Consider the following 21,829-nt stretch of genomic DNA (forward strand, 5'->3'; position numbering starts at 1 on the left):
TCAGCAGGGGCAGGGAAGCTGGTTAGAGATGATGGAAAGATGGATGGAGCTAAATACAGGGCAATCCTGGATGAAAACCTGTGAGAGGTTGCAAAAGACTTGAGACTGGTGCATATGGTCACCTTTCAGCAGGACTACAACCCGAAATATCCTGCCAGAGCTACATTGAATGGTTTAGATAAGAATATATTCATGTGTGTAAATGGCCCAATCACAGTCGAGACCCAAATCCCAGAGAACCTGTGACAAGACGTGAAAATTACTGATAACAGACGTCTCCATCCAATAACACTGAACGATAGCGAGTACGCAAAGAAGAAGGGACAAAATGTCACCTTTGGATGAGCAAAGCTGGAGAGACAGACCCCAATAAGACTACAAAGGTGGTCCTGCAATTTACTGATCCAGGGGGACTGGATACAAATGCACCTCACAATTTTCAAATTTCTGTTTGCAATATAATTAGATAACCCTGTATCATTTCCTTTACACTTCACAAATACTTAATAATTTGTGTTGGTATCACATAAAATCCCAATAAAATACATTTAAGTTTGTAAATGGGGAAAAGTTCACAGGGTATGAAGACTTCTTGAAAGCACTGTACATCCACCCATTGAAGGAGAGCAGGACCTGGCTCAAAAAAATGAAGAGAACAAAGTCCGACCCTGCGAAGACACATATTCCTGGTATCGTCAGGACACTGTTTAAATTTTATCTGAAGTTCAGAGGCGGCTTGGCAGGAAACCAGCGATCACGTAACAGCTCGATAACCGTCCAGTAGAAAACGTCCTGCTCTGAACTTGCTCTGACGTTTATCCACAAGTGTGAACTCTGTACTGTATCTGTGGAAGTCGTAGGACTACTCTTCACCCTGAAGCTTCCACTCCTGCAAGAACTTTTGAAGGTGGGTGATCTGGGACATGTGGACTTCTGTGCAGCTGAGGCTCAGCTTGTATCCCACCCTAAACCTTATATACAGCTTGTATCCCACACTGAGCCTTATATACAGCTTGTAACCCACTCTGAGCCTTATATACAGCTGTGACGCAGCTTGTATCCCACTCTGACCCTTATATACAGCTAGAATGCAGCTCCGCTCTGTAGTAATGGAGCTGAAAAGTAGAAATCGGTAAAGCAGGAAGGAGAGGAACAGATCAGGAAACCGGACTAACCGGGGATTCTGAGGACACAAGATAACACATGGAAGATAATATCTACTGGCCTGCCTTGTAACATATCTAAAGGAACCTAGACTCATATATATATATATGTCATACTGCTCATGTTGTAACAGGAAAAATATATTAAATGAGAGATTAATATAATCTAGACTAATAATTCTATTCTTGTACATAGGGGCAGTATTATAGTAGTTATATTCTTGTACATAGGGGCAGTATTATAGTAGTTATATTCTTGTACATAGGAGCAGTATTATAGTAGTTATATTCTTGTACATAGGGGGGAAGTATTATAGTAGTTATATTCTTGTACATAGGGGGCAGTATTATAGTAGTTATATTCTTGTACATAGGGGGCAGTATTATAGTAGTTATATTCTTGTACATAGGGGGCAGTATTATAGTAGTTATATTCTTGTACATAAGGGCAGTATTATAGTAGTTATATTCTTGTACATAGGGGGCAGTATTATAGTAGTTATATTCTTGTACATAGGGGCAGTGTTATAGTAGATATATTCTTGAACATAGGGGCAGTATTATAGTAGTTATATTCTTGTACATAGGGGGGAAGTATTATAGTAGTTATATTCTTGTACATATGGGCAGTAGTATAGTAATTATATTCTTGTACATAGGGGGCAGTATTATAGTAGTTATATTCTTGTACATAGGGGGCAGTATTATAGTAGTTATATTCTTGTACATAGGAGCAGTATTATAGTAGTTATATTCTTGTACATAGGGGGGAAGTATTATAGTAGTTATATTCTTGTACATAGGGGGCAGTATTATAGTAGTTATATTCTTGTACATAGGGGGCAGTATTATAGTAGTTATATTCTTGTACATAGGGGGCAGTATTATAGTAGTTATATTCTTGTACATAAGGGCAGTATTATAGTAGTTATATTCTTGTACATAGGGGGCAGTATTATAGTAGTTATATTCTTGTACATAGGGGGCAGTATTATAGTAGTTATATTCTTGTACATAGGAGCAGTATTATAGTAGTTATATTCTTGTACATAGGAGCAGTATTATAGTAGTTATATTCTTGTACATAGGGGCAGTATTATAGTAGTTATATTCTTGTACATAGGAGCAGTATTATAGTAGTTATATTCTTGTACATAGGGAGCAGTATTATAGTAGTTATATTCTTGTACATAGGGGCAGTATTATAGTAGTTATATTCTTGTACATAGGGGCAGTACTATAGTAGTTATATTCTTGTACATAGGGGCAGTACTATAGTAGTTATATTCCTGTACATAGGGACAGTATTATAGTAGTTATATTCTTGTACATAGGAGCAGTATTATAGCAGTTATATTCTTGTACATACGGGGCAGTATTATAGTAGTTATATTCTTGTACATAGGAGCAGTATTATAGTAGTTATATTCTTGTACATAGGAGCAGTATTATAGTAGTTATATTCTTGTACATAGGGGGCAGTATTATAGTAGTTATATTCTTGTACATAGGAGCAGTATTATAGTAGTTATATTCTTGTACATAGGAGGCAGTATTATAGTAGTTATATTCTTGTACATAGGGGGCAGTATTATAGCAGTTATATTCTTTTACATAGGAGCAGTATTATAGTAGTTATATTCTTGCACATAGGGGCAGTATTATAGCAGTTATATTCTTGTACATAGGGGGCAGTATTATAGTAGTTATATTCTTGTTCATAGGGGGCAGTATTATAGTAGTTATATTCTTGTACATAGGGGGCAGCATTATAGCAGTTATATTCTTGTACATAGGGGGCAGTATTATAGTAGTTATATTCTTGTACATAGGAGCAGTATTATAGTAGTTATATTCTTGTACATAGTGGCAGTATTATAGTAGTTATATTCTTGTACATAGGGGGCAGTATTATAGTAGTTATATTCTTGTACATAGGGGGCAGTATTATAGTAGTTATATTCTTGTACATAGGGGGCAGTATTATAGTAGTTATATTCTTGTACATAGGGGGCAGTATTATAGTAGTTATATTCTTGTACATAGGGGCAGTATTATAGTAGTTATATTCTTGTACATAGGGGCAGTATTATAGTAGTTATATTCTTGTACATAGGAGCAGTATTATAGTAGTTATATTCTTGTACATAGGAGCAGTATTATAGTAGTTATATTCTTGTACATAGGGGGCAGTATTATAGTAGTTATATTCTTGTACATAGGGGGCAGTATTATAGTAGTTATATTCTTGTACATAGGGGGCAGTATTATAGTAGTTATATTCTTGTACATAGGGGGCAGTATTATAGTAGTTATATTCTTGTACATAGGGGCAGTATTATAGTAGTTATATTCTTGTACATAGGAGCAGTATTATAGTAGTTATATTCTTGTACATAGGAGCAGTATTACAGTAGTTATATTCTTGTACATACGGGCAGGGCCGTATTTAGGGTTTCTGCTGCCCTAGGCACTTTTAGCGCTGCCTCCCCCTTTGGTGAGTATGACACTATCGGCAGTGACTTTAGCAAGACTCGCTGATGTGAAAGTCGCCTTTTGCAGCAGATCCGGCAGTTTTTCTGCATGTGCCGCGTAACGGATTACTTACAGCAACCTCGGCCTCATTCATTCCCTATGGGATTTGCGGCACTTGCCATGATCTGGCAAATGCGGTACCATACCTCCCAACTTGGGAAGGAGGTATAAAGTGTGCGGCACGTGTAGCGCGGCGGCAAATTTTAGGCCACGCCTCTGACCACACCCATTTCACAACTAGTCACACCCATATCCACGTCCCAAACACAGCCATTTAGCACTGCTTATCACACTGTTTTATATACAATAATTATAAACGAAACAATATGGCCACACAGTGCCCCATACTGTATAATGGCCACACGTGATGCTCAATACTGTATAATGGCCATACACAGTTCTCCATACTGTATAATGACCCCCCCTCCTGTATGCATGGCTCATATTCCCCCCATATGCATGGCTCATATTCCACCTCCCCCCATGTATGCATGGCTCAGCTCACCCTCCCTCCCTGTATGCATGATGGCTCTGGCTCATCTCCCATCCACCCCTGTATGTGGAGCGCCCCCACTGCCGCAGGGCCGAGGGGTACCTGGTACCGGGCCTCTTTGAGTCTCTGTTCTGGGGGTTTTCACGGTGGCTAGACCCGGTCCGTGGCCCTGTCAGTCAGTGGGAGACGTCCAGTGAAAGAGTGGTGAATGGTGGTGTAGTTATGAAGGGCCGGTCGCAGTAAATAACGAGGACACCAGGTTGCAGTCTCTTTACCTCTTTACTGAAGATCTCCGGGTCATCAGTCCAGAATACGGTTTACCAGGCTGCGCAAGTCCGGCCGGTCCGATGGCACCTCCAGAGTTCTCCTTGCAGGTGGAAATCTGTGCCTACCTTCTTGCGCTTATTTGTTGCGGTCCTTCCCTGCTGTGCTTACGGAAAGTCCCCACAACTGTTGTGTCTGTTTCTCGTGTTCCCTCACAACTGTAATGTTCTCCCTTTTTACGTCCCCCTGATCTTACGGTTAGGACGCACCCGTATGACGGGGAGACTCGGAGCTCTTCCGGGACTCTAGCGTCGCCCCACTCCTGTTGGTACCTCCCTAGGTCTTCCTGGGTCTGGGTGAGACAGCCCGCCTGTAACTGACTGTACTGCCGTAGGTTTGAAGTATGGCTTGAAGCACTGTACTTCCTCGGCGTTCCGGCCGCCGGTTGTGCGCCTCAGTAGGATGTTGCCTCGGTCTTACAGCACGACTCCTACTGGAATTCTCCTTCTTGCTTTGATCTCGTTTCTCACTCAGCACAATCTATCTCGCTTCTAGTCCTTCCTTGGGCACCGCCGCTATGCTGAGCAGGCACGGTCCCGTGACGTTCTCTCAAGTTGCCAGGCCTCTGTCAGGATCCCACCCCTGACAGAGACCCTACGGAATCTTCCCCCACAACACCCTCTGCCACAAGGTGTTGCCTGGTTCCCATCCAGTCGGCTTTCTCATCTGACTTCCTGCCTGACCCCCAGTTTTACCAGTATGTGAGGAGTGGCCTAGTGAATAGAACCCTTAGCTCCCCCCGGAGGCCCGACTGTGAAATGTATTGGTGTCTGTGATACCTGATCAAATGAACTCCTTCAGTGCCATCAGACGCACCATAGCTCCCCTTAGTGGCGGAGCCATAGTACTGCAACGACCAGGACTCTGGGGCGCTGCATATGCGTGGCTCATCTCCCCCTCCGTGTATGCAGGGGTGGCTCAGGCTCATCTCCCCCTCCCTCCCTGTATGCATGGTGGCATTGGTGGCTCTGGCTCGTCATCTCCCATCCCCCCCCATGCGTGGCTCATCGGCTGCCTGCCCCACCGCTCCCCATCTATCTTGTGGCTGCCGCCTGCCGGGCTCCACGATCCTCCTCCCCGGCTCCCCCCGTCCCTGGCTGTCATCATACTCACCTGGCTGTCACCTCACACAGAGAACGGAATCCTCCACCTCTGTGCTCTGTCCCGGCGCAGCACCCTCGTCGTCCTGTATGAGCAGTCAGGTGGTACCGCTCATTTATGGTCATGAATATGCATGCATATTCATGACCTTAATCAGCGGTACCATGTGACCGCTCACACAGCAAGGGTGCAGTCACTGAGAGCAGACCAGGTGTCGCTGGAGCAGGTGAGGTGAGTATGCATCAATCATACTGTGTATGGGCAAGGAGGCAGCGGCGGGGGGGGGGGGCGGCGCGGGGGGGGGCTTAAGCCTTAAGGTGACCCCACCCAGACCGGACTTTACAAAAAAAACCAAAAACACAAGCACCTGCTCAGGTGCCGCCCCCCACATGGCCCCGCCCTAGGCACGTGCCCTCAAGTGCCTACTGGCAAATACGGCCCTGCATACGGGGCAGTATTATAGCAGTTATATTCTTGTATATAGGAGCAGTATTATAGTAGTTATATTCTTGTACATAGGAGCAGTATTATAGTAGTTATATTCTTGTACATAGGAGCAGTATTATAGTAGTTATATTCTTGTACATAGGAGCAGTATTATAGTAGTTATATTCTTGTACATATGGGCAGTATTATAGTAGTTATATTCTTGTACATAGGGGCAGTATTAGTTATATTCTTGTACATAGGAGCAGTATTATAGCAGTTATATTCTTGTACATAGGGGGCAGTATTATAGCAGTTATATTCTTGTACATAGGGGCAGTATTAGTTATATTCTTGTACATAGGAGCAGTATTAAAGCAGTTATATTCTTGTACATAGGGGGCAGTATTATAGCAGTTATATTCTTGTACATTTGGGCAGTATTATAGTAGTTATACTCTTGTACATAGGGGGCAGTATTATAGCAGTTATATTCTTGTACATAGGGGCAGTATTATAGTAGTTATATTCTTGTACATAGGAGCAGTATTATAGTAGTTATATTCTTGTACATAGGAGCAGTATTAAAGCAGTTATATTCTTGTACATAGGGGGCAGTATTATAGCAGTTATATTCTTGTACATATGGGCAGTATTATAGTAGTTATACTCTTGTACATAGGGGGCAGTATTATAGCAGTTATATTCTTGTACATAGGGGCAGTATTATAGTAGTTATATTCTTGTACATAGGGGCAGTATTATAGTAGTTATATTCTTGTACATAGGAGCAGTATTATAGTAGTTATATTCTTGTACATAGGAGCAGTATTATAGTAGTTATATTCTTGTACATATGGGCAGTATTATAGTAGTTATATTCTTGTACATAGGGGCAGTATTAGTTATATTCTTGTACATAGGAGCAGTATTATAGCAGTTATATTCTTGTACATAGGGGGCAGTATTATAGCAGTTATATTCTTGTACATAGGGGCAGTATTAGTTATATTCTTGTACATAGGAGCAGTATTAAAGCAGTTATATTCTTGTACATAGGGGGCAGTATTATAGCAGTTATATTCTTGTACATTTGGGCAGTATTATAGTAGTTATACTCTTGTACATAGGGGGCAGTATTATAGCAGTTATATTCTTGTACATAGGGGCAGTATTATAGTAGTTATATTCTTGTACATAGGAGCAGTATTATAGTAGTCATATTCTTGTACATAGGAGCAGTATTAAAGCAGTTATATTCTTGTACATAGGGGGCAGTATTATAGCAGTTATATTCTTGTACATATGGGCAGTATTATAGTAGTTATACTCTTGTACATAGGGGGCAGTATTATAGCAGTTATATTCTTGTACATAGGGGCAGTATTATAGTAGTTATATTCTTGTACATAGGGGCAGTATTATAGTAGTTATATTCTTGTACATAGGGGGCAGTATTATAGCAGTTATATTCTTGTACATAGGGGCAGTATTATAGTAGTTATATTCTTGTACATAGGAGCAGTATTATAGTAGTTATATTCTTGTACATAGGGGCAGTATTATAGTAGTTATATTCTTGTACATAGGAGCAGTATTATAGTAGTTATATTCTTGTACATAAGGGCAGTATTATAGTAGTTATATTCCTGTATATAGGGGCAGTATTATAGTAGTTATACTCTTGTATATAGGAGCAGTATTTTAGTAGTTATATTCTTGTACATAGGAGCAGTATTATAGTAGTTATATTCTTGTACATAGGAGCAGTATTATAGTAGTTATATTCTTGTACATAGGAGCAGTATTATAGTAGTTATATTCTTGTACATAGGAGCAGTATTATAGTAGTTATATTCCTTTACATGGGGCAGTATTATAGTAGCTATATTCTTGTATATAGGAGCAGTATTATAGCGGTTATATTCTTGTACATAGGGGGCAGTATTATAGTAGTTATATTGCTGTACATAGGGGCAGTATTATAGTAGCTATATTCCTGTACATAGGGGCAGTATTATAGTAGTTATATTCTTGTACATAGGAGCAGTATTATAGTAGTTATATTCCTGTACATAGGGGCAGTATTATAGTAGTTATATTCTTGTACATAGGAGCAGTATTATAGTAGCTATATTCTTGTATATAGGAGCAGTATTATAGCAGTTATATTCTTGTACATAGGGGGCAGTATTATAGTAGTTATATTGCTGTACATAGGGGCAGTATTATAGTAGTTATATTCCTGTACATAGGGGCAGTATTATAGTAGTTATAATCTTGTACATAGGAGGCAGTATTATAGTAGTTATATTCTTGTACATAGGGGCAGTATTATAGTAGTTATATTCTTGTACATAGGGGCAGTATTATAGCATTTATATTCTTGTACATAGGAGCAGTATTATAGTAGTTATATTCTTGTACATAGGAGCAGTATTATAGTAGTTATATTCTTGTACATAGGAGGCAGTATTATAGTAGTTATATTCTTGTACATAGGGGCAGTATTATAGTAGTTATATTCTTGTACATAGGGGCAGTATTATAGCATTTATATTCTTGTACATAGGAGCAGTATTATAGTAGTTATATTCTTGTACATAGGAGCAGTATTATAGTAGTTATATTCTTGTACATAGGAGCAGTATTATAGTAGTTGTATTCTTGCACATAGGGAGCAGTATTATAGTAGTTATATTCTTGTACATAGGGGCAGTATTATAGTAGTTATATTCTTGTACATAGAGGCAGTATTATAGTAGTTATATTCTTGTACATAGGGGCAGTATTATAGTAGTTATATTCTTGTACATAGGAGGCAGTATTTTAGTAGTTATATTCTTGCACATAGGGGCAGTATTATAGTAGTTATATTTATTGATCCTGGAATAATAATAACTGTGTGGCTATATTATCTTACAGGACACTTGCCACACAATGGATTTGAATGCGTACTTCCAGAGGGTGAATTTGGCAAATTCTGGACATCCTTCTCTCTCAGCATTACGAGAATTACACCGCCACCATGTACACTCTGTACCCACAGAAAGTCTCAGCATACATAGTAGAGAAAAAATTATCTTGGACGTTTCATGGATATACAACAAAATTGTAGTTAGACGACGAGGAGGTTTCTGTTATGAGAACAATGGTCTTTTCTTGTGGGTGCTCCAACAACTGGGCTACCAAACACAGGTATTTTCGTCAAAGGTGAGAAACAGAATAATTGACATTTTTGGTCCCCCATTTGACCACATGATATTGGTAGTTAACCTCGAGGGAAGAAGATGGCTTTGTGATGTCGGCTTTGGGGAATCTTTTGTTGAGCCGTTTCCACTGGAGGCCGGGTGGGAAGAAGAACAGGACAGTGGTGTGTATCGTTTACACGTAGAAGAAGATGAGTGGTACATGGAGAGGAAGGAAGAAAACGGTTGGAGAAGTCTCTATAAGTTCACCCTGGAGGAGAGGACATTTGAGGATTTCCGGGAAATGTGCGAATATCATCAGACGTCGCCCAGTTCTATATTTGTGCAAAAGTCCTTATGTTCCTTACAACTCCCACGAGCAAGACTGACGTATATAGGAAGGCAACTTATCAGCACCGAGTACACCAAGGGCGGTGGAAGTGTGAAGACCACTCGAAAACTTACTGATGAGGAGATCCCAGGACTACTCAGAGATAAATTTGGGATTGTCCTGAGTGGAAAACTAATTCCTAAGGATGAAGATATTGTCATACCAAAGACACATCAACTGGTAAGGTTCATGATTGCTGACATGTTGCTAAAAATGACAATAGTTATGTAATACATGTAATGCATGGTCTTCTTCTGATCTTATTCCTGGTAATGAGGAACCAGCCATCTAAAAAATGGTACTTCACAAATTAGACATTGACACCCAATTTAGGAAAACTGAACCAGCTGATTGATCGATTTAATTTTTTTTTATAGGACTCTTCGTCTAAGTTGGACCTGAACACCTATCTCCAGAGAATCGGAATTGCAGATTACGCTGCAGTTTCCCAGACGCCATCACTTTCTAAATTACGGACTATACATCGCCAACATGTGCTTTCTGTTCCCTTTGAGAGCCTCAGTATCCACAGTGGGGAGAAAATCTTTCTGGACGTTGAATGGATTTATGAGAAGATTGTCCTGAGAAAGCGTGGAGGCTTCTGTTTCGAGAACAATGGTCTTTTCTTTTGGGTCTTGCAACAATTGGGCTACCAGCCACGAGTGTTATCGAGCAGCGTGAAGAACAAATTTACTGGTCTTTATGAATCTCCACTCTCTCATATGATGATGACGGTGGACCTCGAGGGAAGGAGATGGTTGTGTGATGTTGGTTTTGGGGACGGAATCATGGAACCATTTCCTCTGGAGGCCGGCTGGGAAGAGGAACAGGACTGTGGTGTCTATCGGTTACATGTAGATGAAGATGAGTGGCACTTACAGAGGAAGGAGGAAGAAGTCTGGAAGAGTCTCTACAAGTTCACACTCCAAGAGAGGACATTTGAGGATTTTCGGGAGCTGTGTGAACTTTACCAGACATCACCAAGTTCATTCTTTGTCCAAAAAAGCTTTTGTTCCCTACGGCTCCCACATGGACAACTGACATACATGGGGCACCGACTAATAAGTACGGAGTACACAAAAGGAGGTGGAAGTGTGAAGAGCAAACAAGAAGTCACTGAGGAGGAGATTCCAGCTCTACTCAGAGACAAATTTGGGATTGTCCTCAGTAGGAAACTAACACCAAAAGATTAATAGCCGCTGATCAAACTGGATCTATTGTTATACTTCTACGTGCACTATATGTACGGGGCGCAATGTCTTTATAGCTTCTTTTTAACTTTAGTTGATTGAAAACCCAACCCTAAATCAATCAAAGTAGAAACAGAAGGTGCTCCAGCTCCAATAAAAGAGATTCTTTATTAATGGTTAAAATCCAGTGACATAATAGATCCTTGCTGTAGTACAAATGTGGGGGTACAGAGCCCATGCAACGCGTTTCGATCGCTGCCGATCTTAATCAATGCATGCTTCAACAAAGAAACAGTGATTATTTTATAAAATAATGAACCAATACAATGCTGAGTTCAGATCACATGACTTATACCACAGATTTGGCAAATGAAATAGTCCTGCTCAAGCAATGCAACAATGGAACATTCATATAACTTTATAAAACATTAAATACATGAAACATTGTACGATTTAAAAGAAGAAAGAAAGAAGAAGAAAAAAAAAAAAAAAAAAAAACCTTTGAAAAAAAAAAAAAAAAAACTTTGAAAAAAAAAAAAAAAAAACACACAGAAAAAAGAAAAGAAAACAAAAAAAGGAAATGGAAAGTTAGCAATAATGGTACATAATTTCGTTTTTTCTGTTTAAACCACCAGGGTGTCTCGTTTGTAAATTATACACCCAAAACGCTTCCCTAGTTAGCAGACGTCTTTTAATGTCTCCACCTCGTTGTGGTAAACTAACTTTCTCAATTCCCTGAATAGTCATGTTGGACACATTAAAATGTTTGGCAACAGCTGAAGTATTTCTATTTATGGCGTTACTACTGGTGAGATCCCTTAAATGCTCCGTTATTCTGGTTTTTAATTTTCTTGTAGTGCATCCAATATAGGATACATTACATACAGTGCAGTCTACTTTATAGACAACATTGCTGGTATGGCAGTTAATGAAATCTTTAATTTGATAAGTTTTTGTTTTTTCTTTATTTTGAAAATTATTTTTAGTTAGCGCATGACGGCATGTGCTACATGCGGTAACGCCACATTTGTAGAAGCCTCTATATTCTAACCAGGTTTTCGAAAGCGATTTTGATGGAAGAGAGCTGGGAGACAGGGAGCTGCCAATAGTTGGCGCTCTTCTGGCTACCACATTAAGGCCATCTTTTAAAATTTCAGAAAGTGCATCATCTTCTCGCAAAATAGGCAACCTGTTGTGTATTATCTTTTTAATTTCATTAAATTCGGTACTGAATTGAAAACAAATATATGGCTTTTGTTTAGTTCTCTCTTTTTTGTTTTTATTTTCCGGATTCAATGTTAGCAAACTGTCTCTTGGTTTATCATTTACTATTTTATGTGCTCTCTTTAATGTCCAGTTTGGATATTTTCTTTCTTTTAATCTAGCTTCTAATCTTTCGAATTCGAGATCCCTGAATTCAGTCTCACTACAATTTCTTTTAAGCCTTGTATATTCGCCTACTGGAATCGATTTGATGGTGTGCCTAGGATGGCTACTTTTTGCATGTAATACTGTGTTCCCACTGAGGGGTTTTACATGCGTTTTGCTTCTTATGATTTCATTTTCCAGGCCCAAAAGAACTAGATCCAAAAAGGATATCTCATTATGATTCCATTTATAGGTGAATTTAATTCCATAAGTATTGGCATTAATGTATTCAATAAAATCCGGTACGGCAGATACATCACCCCCCCAAATTATCAGGGTGTCATCTATGTATCTGCCGTACCAGATCAAGGACTAAGGGTATGTGCACACGTTGCGGATTTCTTGCAGAAATTTCCTGAAGAAAACCGGAAATTTTCTGCAAGAAATCCGCATTTTTTTTTTTGCGTTTTTTTTCCGTTTTTTTCGTGTTTTTTTAGCATTCTGCAAGCGTAATTAGCTTGCAGAATGCTAAAGTTTTCCAAGCGATCTGTAGCATTGCTTGGAAAACTGACTGACAGGTTGGTCACACTTGTCAAACATACTCTTTGACAAGTGTGACCAACTTTTTACTATAGATGCTGCTTATGCCGCATCCATAGTAAAAGATAGAATGTTTAAAAATAATAAAAAAAATAAAAAAATGCTTATACTCACCCAGACATCTCCTCAGCGGCGTCCGGCTCCTCTTCCTATAGCTGGTCTGTGCGCACAGGACCTTCCGTGACGTCACGGTCACGTGAGCGGTCACATGACCGCTCACGACCAATCACAGGACAGTGACGTCATCGGCAGGTCCTCCACCGCACATCAGCTACAGGAACCGAAGCGACAGCATGCAGTGGAGGCGGGAAGACATCGAGGGTGAGTATAGGACTGTTTTTTATTTTAATTCTTATTTTTTTACCAATTATATGGTGCCCAGTGCGTGGAGGAGAGTCTCCTCTCCTCCACCCTGGGTACCAACCGCACATAATCTGCTTACTTCCCGCATGGTGTGCACAGCCCCGTGCGGGAAGTAAGCAGATCAATGGACCCCTAGGTGTGCGGAATCCCCTGCAATTCCGCATTTTAATGAACATGTTGCTTTTTTTTCCGCGATGCGATTTTTTCGCGGAAAAAAAGGCTACATTTGCACAAAAAATGCGGAATACACTTAAAATAATAGGAGGCATATGTAAGCGTTTTTTTCGCGTTTTTATCACGTTTTTATAGCGAAAAAACGCGAAAAAAACGCGAAAAATACTGAACGTGTGCACATGGCCTAAATCAATCAAAACTTGTTACCCTGCGATCACAGACATCAAACATGTTTATCAAGGGATTCAACTCTCACCCATCTGTATAGACAGAAAACAATAATCATTTGTATATCTACACCTCATTCAAGCTGTGCTGAGAACTTTTGCTGGAAGAGGGGAGAAAGAGCTGCTTCATTCAATCTATAACCAGAAAGCAGGGGTGGACACTGACAGCTTGGGGCCCCTGTGTCTGGGCTTCCCTCCATTTATTGCGACAAGGATTATATATATATATATATATATATATATATATATATATATATATATATATATATATATTGTAGTATATAATATATATTGTAGCCACACTCTCACACATACATGTATATACATCACATAGTCTCCTTTATTATGTATACTGCCATCCCTTATTGCACAGTGCCCTCTCTTGTTATGTACAGCTCCATCCCTTACATATTGGATTGTTTTTATTATGCACTGTCCTGTCTTGTTTGATATATAATGCATTGATGGCTGATGGAGCATGGGAAAGCTTATTTTCCAATGGAGGAGCTGATGGACTCATTGTCTGGTCACCGACTGCTCGATCAGCAGTCATTTTATATCTAACAAGAGAGGGGACTATGTGACAACAGAGGGCACTGTGCATAACAAAAAACAACAAGAATAAACTATGTAAGAGACAGCACTGTACATAACAGAAGAAGCTATATAATAAGGGACAGTACCATATATAACTAAAGAGGATGGTAAGTAAGGGACTGTTATACATAATACAAGAGGAAACTGTAACTAAGGATGGTGTTATATATAATAAGTGAGTACACTATATACTAAGGGACAGTGCTATATATAAGTGTGCACACTATATACTAAGGGACGGTGCTATACATAATAAGTGAGTACACTATATACTAAGGGACAATGCTATACATAATTGCGCACACTATATACTAAGGGACGGTGCTATACATAATAAGTGAGTACACTATATACTAAGGGACGGTGCTATATATAAGGCTACAATCCTGTATCCGTGTGTAGTGTCGGTGTGCTGCACGCTTTTACAGACGCATTGAGCATGTCCTATTCTGATCCTCAAAATTGGATCAGGAAAGAACATTCTCTGACCCTCATGAATCTCAGATTTGTGATTTTAATGTATGTGTGAATTGACCAATTAAACTCTACGAGCCCGTGTGCGAACCAATAAAAAAAACCTGGCAGCACACGGACATATCACAAAAATGTGGGAATGTAGAATAAGGGATTTTACAGATAACATTATCACTCCACGTCACACAGTACAGAATAATATCTACATCCCGGCACTGCTGACGTCTCGTCTGATTGGAGCCGCTTCCTCTTGTTTCTTCTCCATCTGGTCAGACCTTCATGTCCACATCTCCCAGCCACGACTCGTCAGGATGATCGTCACCGCCCTGAAAATAACAAGGTCACATACATTGTATATATACCTGTGTCTCCCCCCTGAATACAGACATGTACCCCACCATTAATATACTATTAGTCACACACCATTAACAACATAAAGTGATAATCAGCACTGTGCCCCCCATTACCTATAATCTCTGCCCCCCAATAATATAAATTATTCAGTCTGTGACTGCCCAGTTACCTGTTCGGCTTTGTGCACACGGAATATATGGAAGGTTTTACAGTACAGGAAACGTGACTGAGATCCCTGACGTCTCGTGCACACGCTGATTATTTTTTCCTTGCAGATTAAAAAATGCATAATGTAAATTCTTGCAGTGTATTTCACCTGTACTAATGAGGGAAAATATGTAACAAAAGCACGGCAAAAATGTGGAAAAAAAAAATTTGTTTAACGCAACTTTCTTCCTGCCAACACATTAAGATATGCAGCAGAATTTTCTCCTGCAAATCCTGGACGTGTGCACATAGCCTTAGTCCTGTCCTGTGTCCCCATCATTCATAATAAGTCCTTGATAGCATCATAATGAATTTGGGGTGGGAGAAGATGTCATCAGGTACTGAGCCTCCTCCGCCACCTCCCAATTCATTACAAGTCCCTGACAGCATCTCCTCCCACCTTTCAGGTCATTATAAAGGGCCATAAGCACCTTATCGCCTCCTCTCCACAATAAATTTTTAGTCCTCGATAGCATCACAGTGAATTGAGAGATGGGGGAGCATGCTATCAGGTGCTTAACACCCTCCTACACCACCCAATTCATTAATTTATAGCTAACGTCCTCCTCCCCTCCCCCTGTTCATACGTCCTTTATAAGTCCCCCTTCCTCCCATACCAATCTCTCCACATCCCTCATTGTCCTCCCCCTGTATCCAATAATTGTCCTCTCCCCCACCTCCATCATTGCCCTCTCCATCACCTCCATAATTGCCTTCTCCATCACCTCCATCATTGCCTTCTCCATCACCCCATTCATTACCCTCTCCTTCACCCCCATCATTGCCTTCTACCCCACCTCAATCATTGCCCTCTCCACAACCTCCATCATTGCCCTCCCCCACCACCAACATCATTACCATCTCCACCACACATCATTGCCCTGCCCACAACCTCTATCATTGCTTTCCTCCCCCCCACCTCCATCATTGCCCTTTCCACATCTCTATCACTGCCCTCTCAACCACCCCGATAATTTCCCTCTCCATCACCTCCAAGATTGCTCTCCCCCACCACCATCATGACCCTCTCCACCACCCCATCATTGCACTTTCCACCACCTCCATCATTGCCTTTTCTGCCACCACCCCCATCATTGCCCTTTTCACCACCTCTGTTATTGCCCTGTCCACCACCACCCCCATCATTACCTTCTCCATCACCTCCATCATTGCCCTCTACACCACCTACACACAAACACATCACTCACCTTTCTGCACGCTACATACACACACACACATCCACCACCCACACACACATCTCTACCCCGTACACACACAGCACCACTCTCCGCACATTCCCCGCAGCAGCATCGTCATCGCCGGCAGCTTTGTCTGACACAGAAGTGCACTGAATGATGACGTCATCCAGCCACGCTGCTGTGTCAGACAGGAAGCAGGACGGATCCCTGCAGCTCAGCTCCGCTGCCATTCTCCTCTGTAGGCAGCGGAGCTGCAGGGATCACTCTCTGCCCTCCGCACATGAGGGCAATCTGGCTAGGGGCCCCGAGGCGCCTCGGGGCCACAGAAATAGACCAGATTGCTATCAGTGTTAGCCGCCCTGCAGGAGCCCCCCTCCACCTGTGGGCCCCAATGCAATCCCACCGGCTGCACTTGTCCGCCCCTGCCAGAAACTATGCATGAAGTCAAGGAAAACCTTCTGATTTCTGTGCTAAAAATTAAATAAATAAAGAATAATTAATAACACTAAAAACCATTTACAATACGATGATGACAACAAAACAACAACAACTGACGGTTTTGGTGATTTTATTTTTATAGCGTTCATTGTGTTGTAAAATTAAACTGTCAATATGACTTTCCGGGTCAATGAAATAATGACGTTTACTATGATAAAAATAAATTCAGAAATTTGTGAAAAAAAAAATTATTTGTGTCACCATTTCTGAGACTTTTTATGGTATGTCGGATCCAAAAATATTAGATACGGTTGGATTAGTTTCTTAAATAAACGAATTCAAGGTGAACAGATCAATCAATAATGGTCTATGTTTGATAGAAAAAGTGGTTCACTCGGACCAATCGGGCTTTATGCCTAATAAATCCACTGCCATCAACTTGAGAAGGCTATTTCTCATTATGCAAATACCGGTGGAGAATGCTGGTAGGAGGGTGGTGGTTTCCCTCGATGCACAGAAGGCCTTCGATAGTATAGAATGGCATTACTTGTGGTCGGTTCTGGGTCGCTGTGGGTTTGGGCCAGTCTTTGTATCATGGGTAAGACTCCTATACTCCTCTCCAGTGGCTAAAATCAAAGTGAACAATGCGCTGTCAGACAGCTTTCAACTGTTTCGAGGTACACGGCAGGGGTGCCCGTTGTCTCCGTTGCTGTTTGCCATAGCGGTGGAACCACTGGCAGCGGCTATTAGAAGGTCACAGACAGTGAAGGGGTTTGTGTATGGGAAAATGGAAGAAAAAGTTGCTCTGTATGCTGACGACATCTTGCTTTTTCTTGAGGTCCCTGGGGAACCTTTAAGAAATGTAATATCATTAATTGAAAGATTTGGGCAAATTTCAGGGTTAATTATCAACTGGGATAAATCGAGTGTTTTACAGGTGGATAGAGAAATGGATTGTACGAGGGAGGTGGAAGAAGGCACAAAATTAAGGGTGGTTTCACAATTTAAATATCTAGGGATCCATGTAACTCTCCCCTTAACAAGATTTGAGGAGCTTAATCTTGAGCCAATAATAGGCAAAATACGAGCCAAAATCTCAGCTTGGAATAAGTTGCATTTGTCGGTGGTGGGTAGAGTGAATCTCCTCAAGATGGTTGTGAAGCCTCAGGTTTTGTATATTTTGCATAATTCTCCGGTATGGATCCCACTGAGCAGATTCCGTAGACTAAGATCATTATTCGGAGAGTTGGTGTGGGGTGGGAAGAGTCCGAGAATTAGGCAAGAGATACTGCAGAGACCTAAAGATGAAGGGGGACTTGCCCTGCCTAATCCCTGGTTATATTTTTTGTCTGCGCAGAGCCAGCATCTTAGGGGATGGGGGAAAGGGCTCGAGAAGGGACAGGGTCATAGCAGTCTGGAATACATTATTGGAATATGGCCCTTGAGCCGGGGTCCAGAAGCAGGACTCTTTAAGAAATTGGGGACTTGTTTTCACACCATAAATTTAATTCATAAGGTATGGCAGACGCTTAAACGAATCAGGGGGGTTGTGAGATTCACAGAGTTTTCACCTATTTGGGATAACCTCTCTTTTCAAGAATTCAACCATATGGAAGGAATGGGAGAGTGGAGGGAAAAAGGCATTGGGTTGATAGGTCAATTGATTCATAATGGGAGTCTTAAATCCTTTGATATGCTGCAGCAGGAATTTCAGTTCCCGGGGTTAAAGTGGTATCAATACAGACGGGTTCAGCACGCATTCCAGGCACAAAAAAGGAGAGGGCCTATAGTGATACAGACGGATCTCATGTTGGACTTTATACTAAATAACAATGGAACAAAGGGGGCAATATCGGAAGTGTACGGTGATCTGCTGCACACCTTTCTAGTAGATTACCCTATAAAGGCCAGAGGGAAGTGGGAGGCTGAATTGGGGGAAATAGACGATGATAGGTGGGAGTCTATTTTAGAATACGTACCCAAGTTGTCGATGAGTGAACCTGGGAGATTGTCGCAATTGTATGTGTCAAGATCACACCTCACCACCTGCACGCTCGACCCGCTCCCATCCCACCTCATCCCTAACCTTTCCACGGTCTTCATCCCAACCCTAACGCACCTTTTCAACCTCTCACTCACAACAGGTGTCTTCCCCTCATCCTTCAAACATGCCAAGATCACACCCATCCTCAAAAAGCCCTCCCTCGACCCATCCTCTGTGTCTAGCTATCGCCCGATATCTCTTCTTCCTTATGCCTCCAAATTGCTGGAGCAACACATCCATCTTGAACTGTCCTCTCACCTCTCCTCCTGCTCCCTCTTTGATCGATTACAATCTGGCTTCCGTTCCCATCACTCAACTGAAACTGCCCTAACTAAAGTCACCAATGACCTACTAACTGCCAGGAGCAAGCGACACTACTCTGTCCTCCTTCTCCTGGACCTGTCTTCTGCCTTTGACACTGTGGACCACTCCCTTCTGCTACAAATCCTCTCATCACTTGGCATCACAGACTTGGCCCTTTCCTGGATCTCATCATATCTGACAGATCGGACATTCAGTGTCTCCCTCCGCCACACCACCTCCTCACCTCGCCCCTTGTCAGTCGGTGTTCCTCAAGGCTCTGTTCTAGGACCCCTAATAATAATAATAATAATAATTTTATTTATATAGCGCCAACATATTCCGCAGCGCTTTACAAATTACCCCTACTTTTCTCCATCTACACCTTCGGTCTGGGACAGCTCATAGAATCCCACGGTATGCAGTACCATCTCTATGCTGATGACACGCAGATTTACCTATCCGGACCTGACCTCACCTCCTTACTTACCAAAATCCCGCACTGTCTGTCTGCTATTTCAGCCTTCTTTTCTGCTCGCTTTCTACAACTGAACATGGACAAAACAGAATTCATCGTCTTTCCCCCATCTCACTCTACCCCTCCACCAGACCTATCCATCAATGTCAATGGCTGCTCACTTTCCCCAGTCCCACACGCCCGGTGCCTCGGGGTGATCCTCGACTCTGCCCTCTCTTTCAAGCCACATATCCAAGCCCTTGACTCCTCCTGCCGCCTCAAACTCAAAAACATTTCCCGGATCCGCACATTCCTTGACCGCGACACCGCAAAAACACTGGTGCATGCCCTTATCATCTCCCGCCTCGACTACTGCAACCTCCTACTCTCTGGCCTCCCCTCTAGCACTCTGGCACCACTCCAATCCATCCTACACTCTGCTGCTCGACTAATCCACCTGTCCCCCCGCTATTCCCCAGCCTCTCCCCTATGCCAAGCCCTTCACTGGCTTCCTATCGCCCAGAGATTCCAGTTCAAAACCCTCACAATGACCTACAAAGCCATCCACAACCTGTCTCCTCCATACATCTGTGACATGATCTCCCGGTACCTACCAACACGCAACCTCCGATCCTCTCAAGACCTCCTTCTCTACTCCCCTCTCATCTCTTCTTCCCACAACCGCATCCAAGACTTCTCCCGTGCTTCCCCCATACTCTGGAACTCTCTACCCCAGCACATCAGACTCTCGCCTACCATAGAAACTTTCAAAAAGAACCTGAAGACTCACCTCTTCCGACAAGCCTACAGCCTGCAGTGATCCTGAACCTACTGAACCGCCGCACAACCAGCTCTACCCTCTCCTAGTGTATCCTCACCCATCCCCTGCAGACTGTGAGCCCTCGCGGGCAGGGTCCTCCCTCCTTATGTACCCGTGTGCCTTGATTTTGCTCATGTTTAATGTATTTGTCTATATTTGCCCCGTATTTCACATGTAAAGCGCCATGGAATAAATGGCGCTATAAAAATGAATAATAATAATAATAATAATAATAATAAATAGGGCCTATAGGACACCGGACATGTTATTTAAAGCTGGGTTCAGATCTGATTCTGAGTGCCCTAGATGTTCCCAGTCTCAGGCGGGTATACTACACATGCTATGGCTTTGTCACAGATTATTTTCTCATTGGGTTCTAGTGCTGAACCAAATTGGGGCGATTTATGGGTGTTCGATTCCCAGGGATCTGGTGGTTTGTGTACTTGGTTATGTGGAGGAAATCTTGGCCGACGGAACTGCAAAAATGGCAATTGCTAGATTATTGTTCATTGCGAGGAAAGTGATTGCAAGGTATTGGATTAGGGAGGAACCTCCAACCAGACGAGAGTTCATTGCGCAAGCGAATCATATTAAGACATAAAGTTGTAGCATGCATAGTACACATACGGGGAAAATCATGATATATTGCACCTTAGTATATACTGTACATGCAACTAATATACTACCCCATATATGTATGCTACGGACTAAATAGGGACAACTGCAATAAACAGATATCCTAATCACCACAAAACACAGCTATATCCCATAAAATATCACTTTTATTAACATCCACTAAAATCAATACAAATACATAGGCACAAAGGACAGAGGTAGGGATGGTGGAGCACTGATCAACAGTACACTGTACACACAAAGGGGCCTAGGGTGCCCCCTGAGGAAGGAGCTGCGTTGTCGCTCCAAAACGCGCGTCGGGGTGGGCCCTGGGTCCCCCATTTGCTGCACACGTCAGGTATGACATCTTTGTTTACACCTATTCAGGTGTTGGATATCGGGCCTGCTTTACTAGTATTATGGCAATCTATTTATTCATATGGGCTGTTATCCGAGTGTAATTCTATACAGTGTGTGTTTGCTATGGGTGGTACCCTAGGCCCCTTTGTGTACAGTGTACTGTTGATCAGTGCTCCACCATCCCTACCTCTGTCCTTTGTGCCTGTGTATTTGTATTGATTTTAGTGGATGTTAATAAAAGTGATATTTTATGGGATATAGCTGTGTTTTGTGGTGATTAGGATAAGCGAATCATATTGTCCAGCTCGAAAAAAGTATATATAATAAGAGGAATAGGATGGGGTTTTTTCAAAAGTTGTGGCAGCCATGGCTGGACGGGAATAATTGATGGACTGCGGTAAACGATGCTAATGGTATAACA

At 41.9% G+C, this 21,829-nt stretch overlaps 1 protein-coding gene across 1 annotated transcript; it reads left to right on the plus strand.

The window, feature by feature from the left end:
• The first annotated feature begins 849 nt into the window (after positions 1 to 849).
• On the plus strand, positions 850 to 13,741 carry LOC143785333 (uncharacterized). Its single transcript, XM_077274085.1, has 4 exons — positions 850 to 907; positions 8,968 to 9,801; positions 9,999 to 10,923; positions 13,501 to 13,741. Exons 2-3 carry the CDS (start codon positions 8,983 to 8,985, stop codon positions 10,812 to 10,814), a joined length of 1,635 nt encoding a protein of 544 aa, XP_077130200.1. The 5' UTR covers positions 850 to 907; positions 8,968 to 8,982; the 3' UTR covers positions 10,815 to 10,923; positions 13,501 to 13,741.
• Positions 13,742 to 21,829: the final 8,088 nt, after the last annotated feature.

Source organism: Ranitomeya variabilis, chromosome 7, assembly GCF_051348905.1.
Source record: "Ranitomeya variabilis isolate aRanVar5 chromosome 7, aRanVar5.hap1, whole genome shotgun sequence".
In the NCBI taxonomy this organism is placed as follows: Eukaryota; Metazoa; Chordata; class Amphibia; order Anura; family Dendrobatidae; genus Ranitomeya; species Ranitomeya variabilis.

Excerpts from the sequence above, each read along its gene's own strand:
- LOC143785333 (XM_077274085.1), top strand. The coding sequence starts at position 8,983 with ATGGATTTGAATGCGTACTTCCAGAGGGTGAATTTGGCAAATTCTGGA. Across the intron at positions 9,802-9,998 it reads TACCAAAGACACATCAACTG|GACTCTTCGTCTAAGTTGGA; the intron begins GTAAGGTTCATG and ends TTTTTTTTATAG.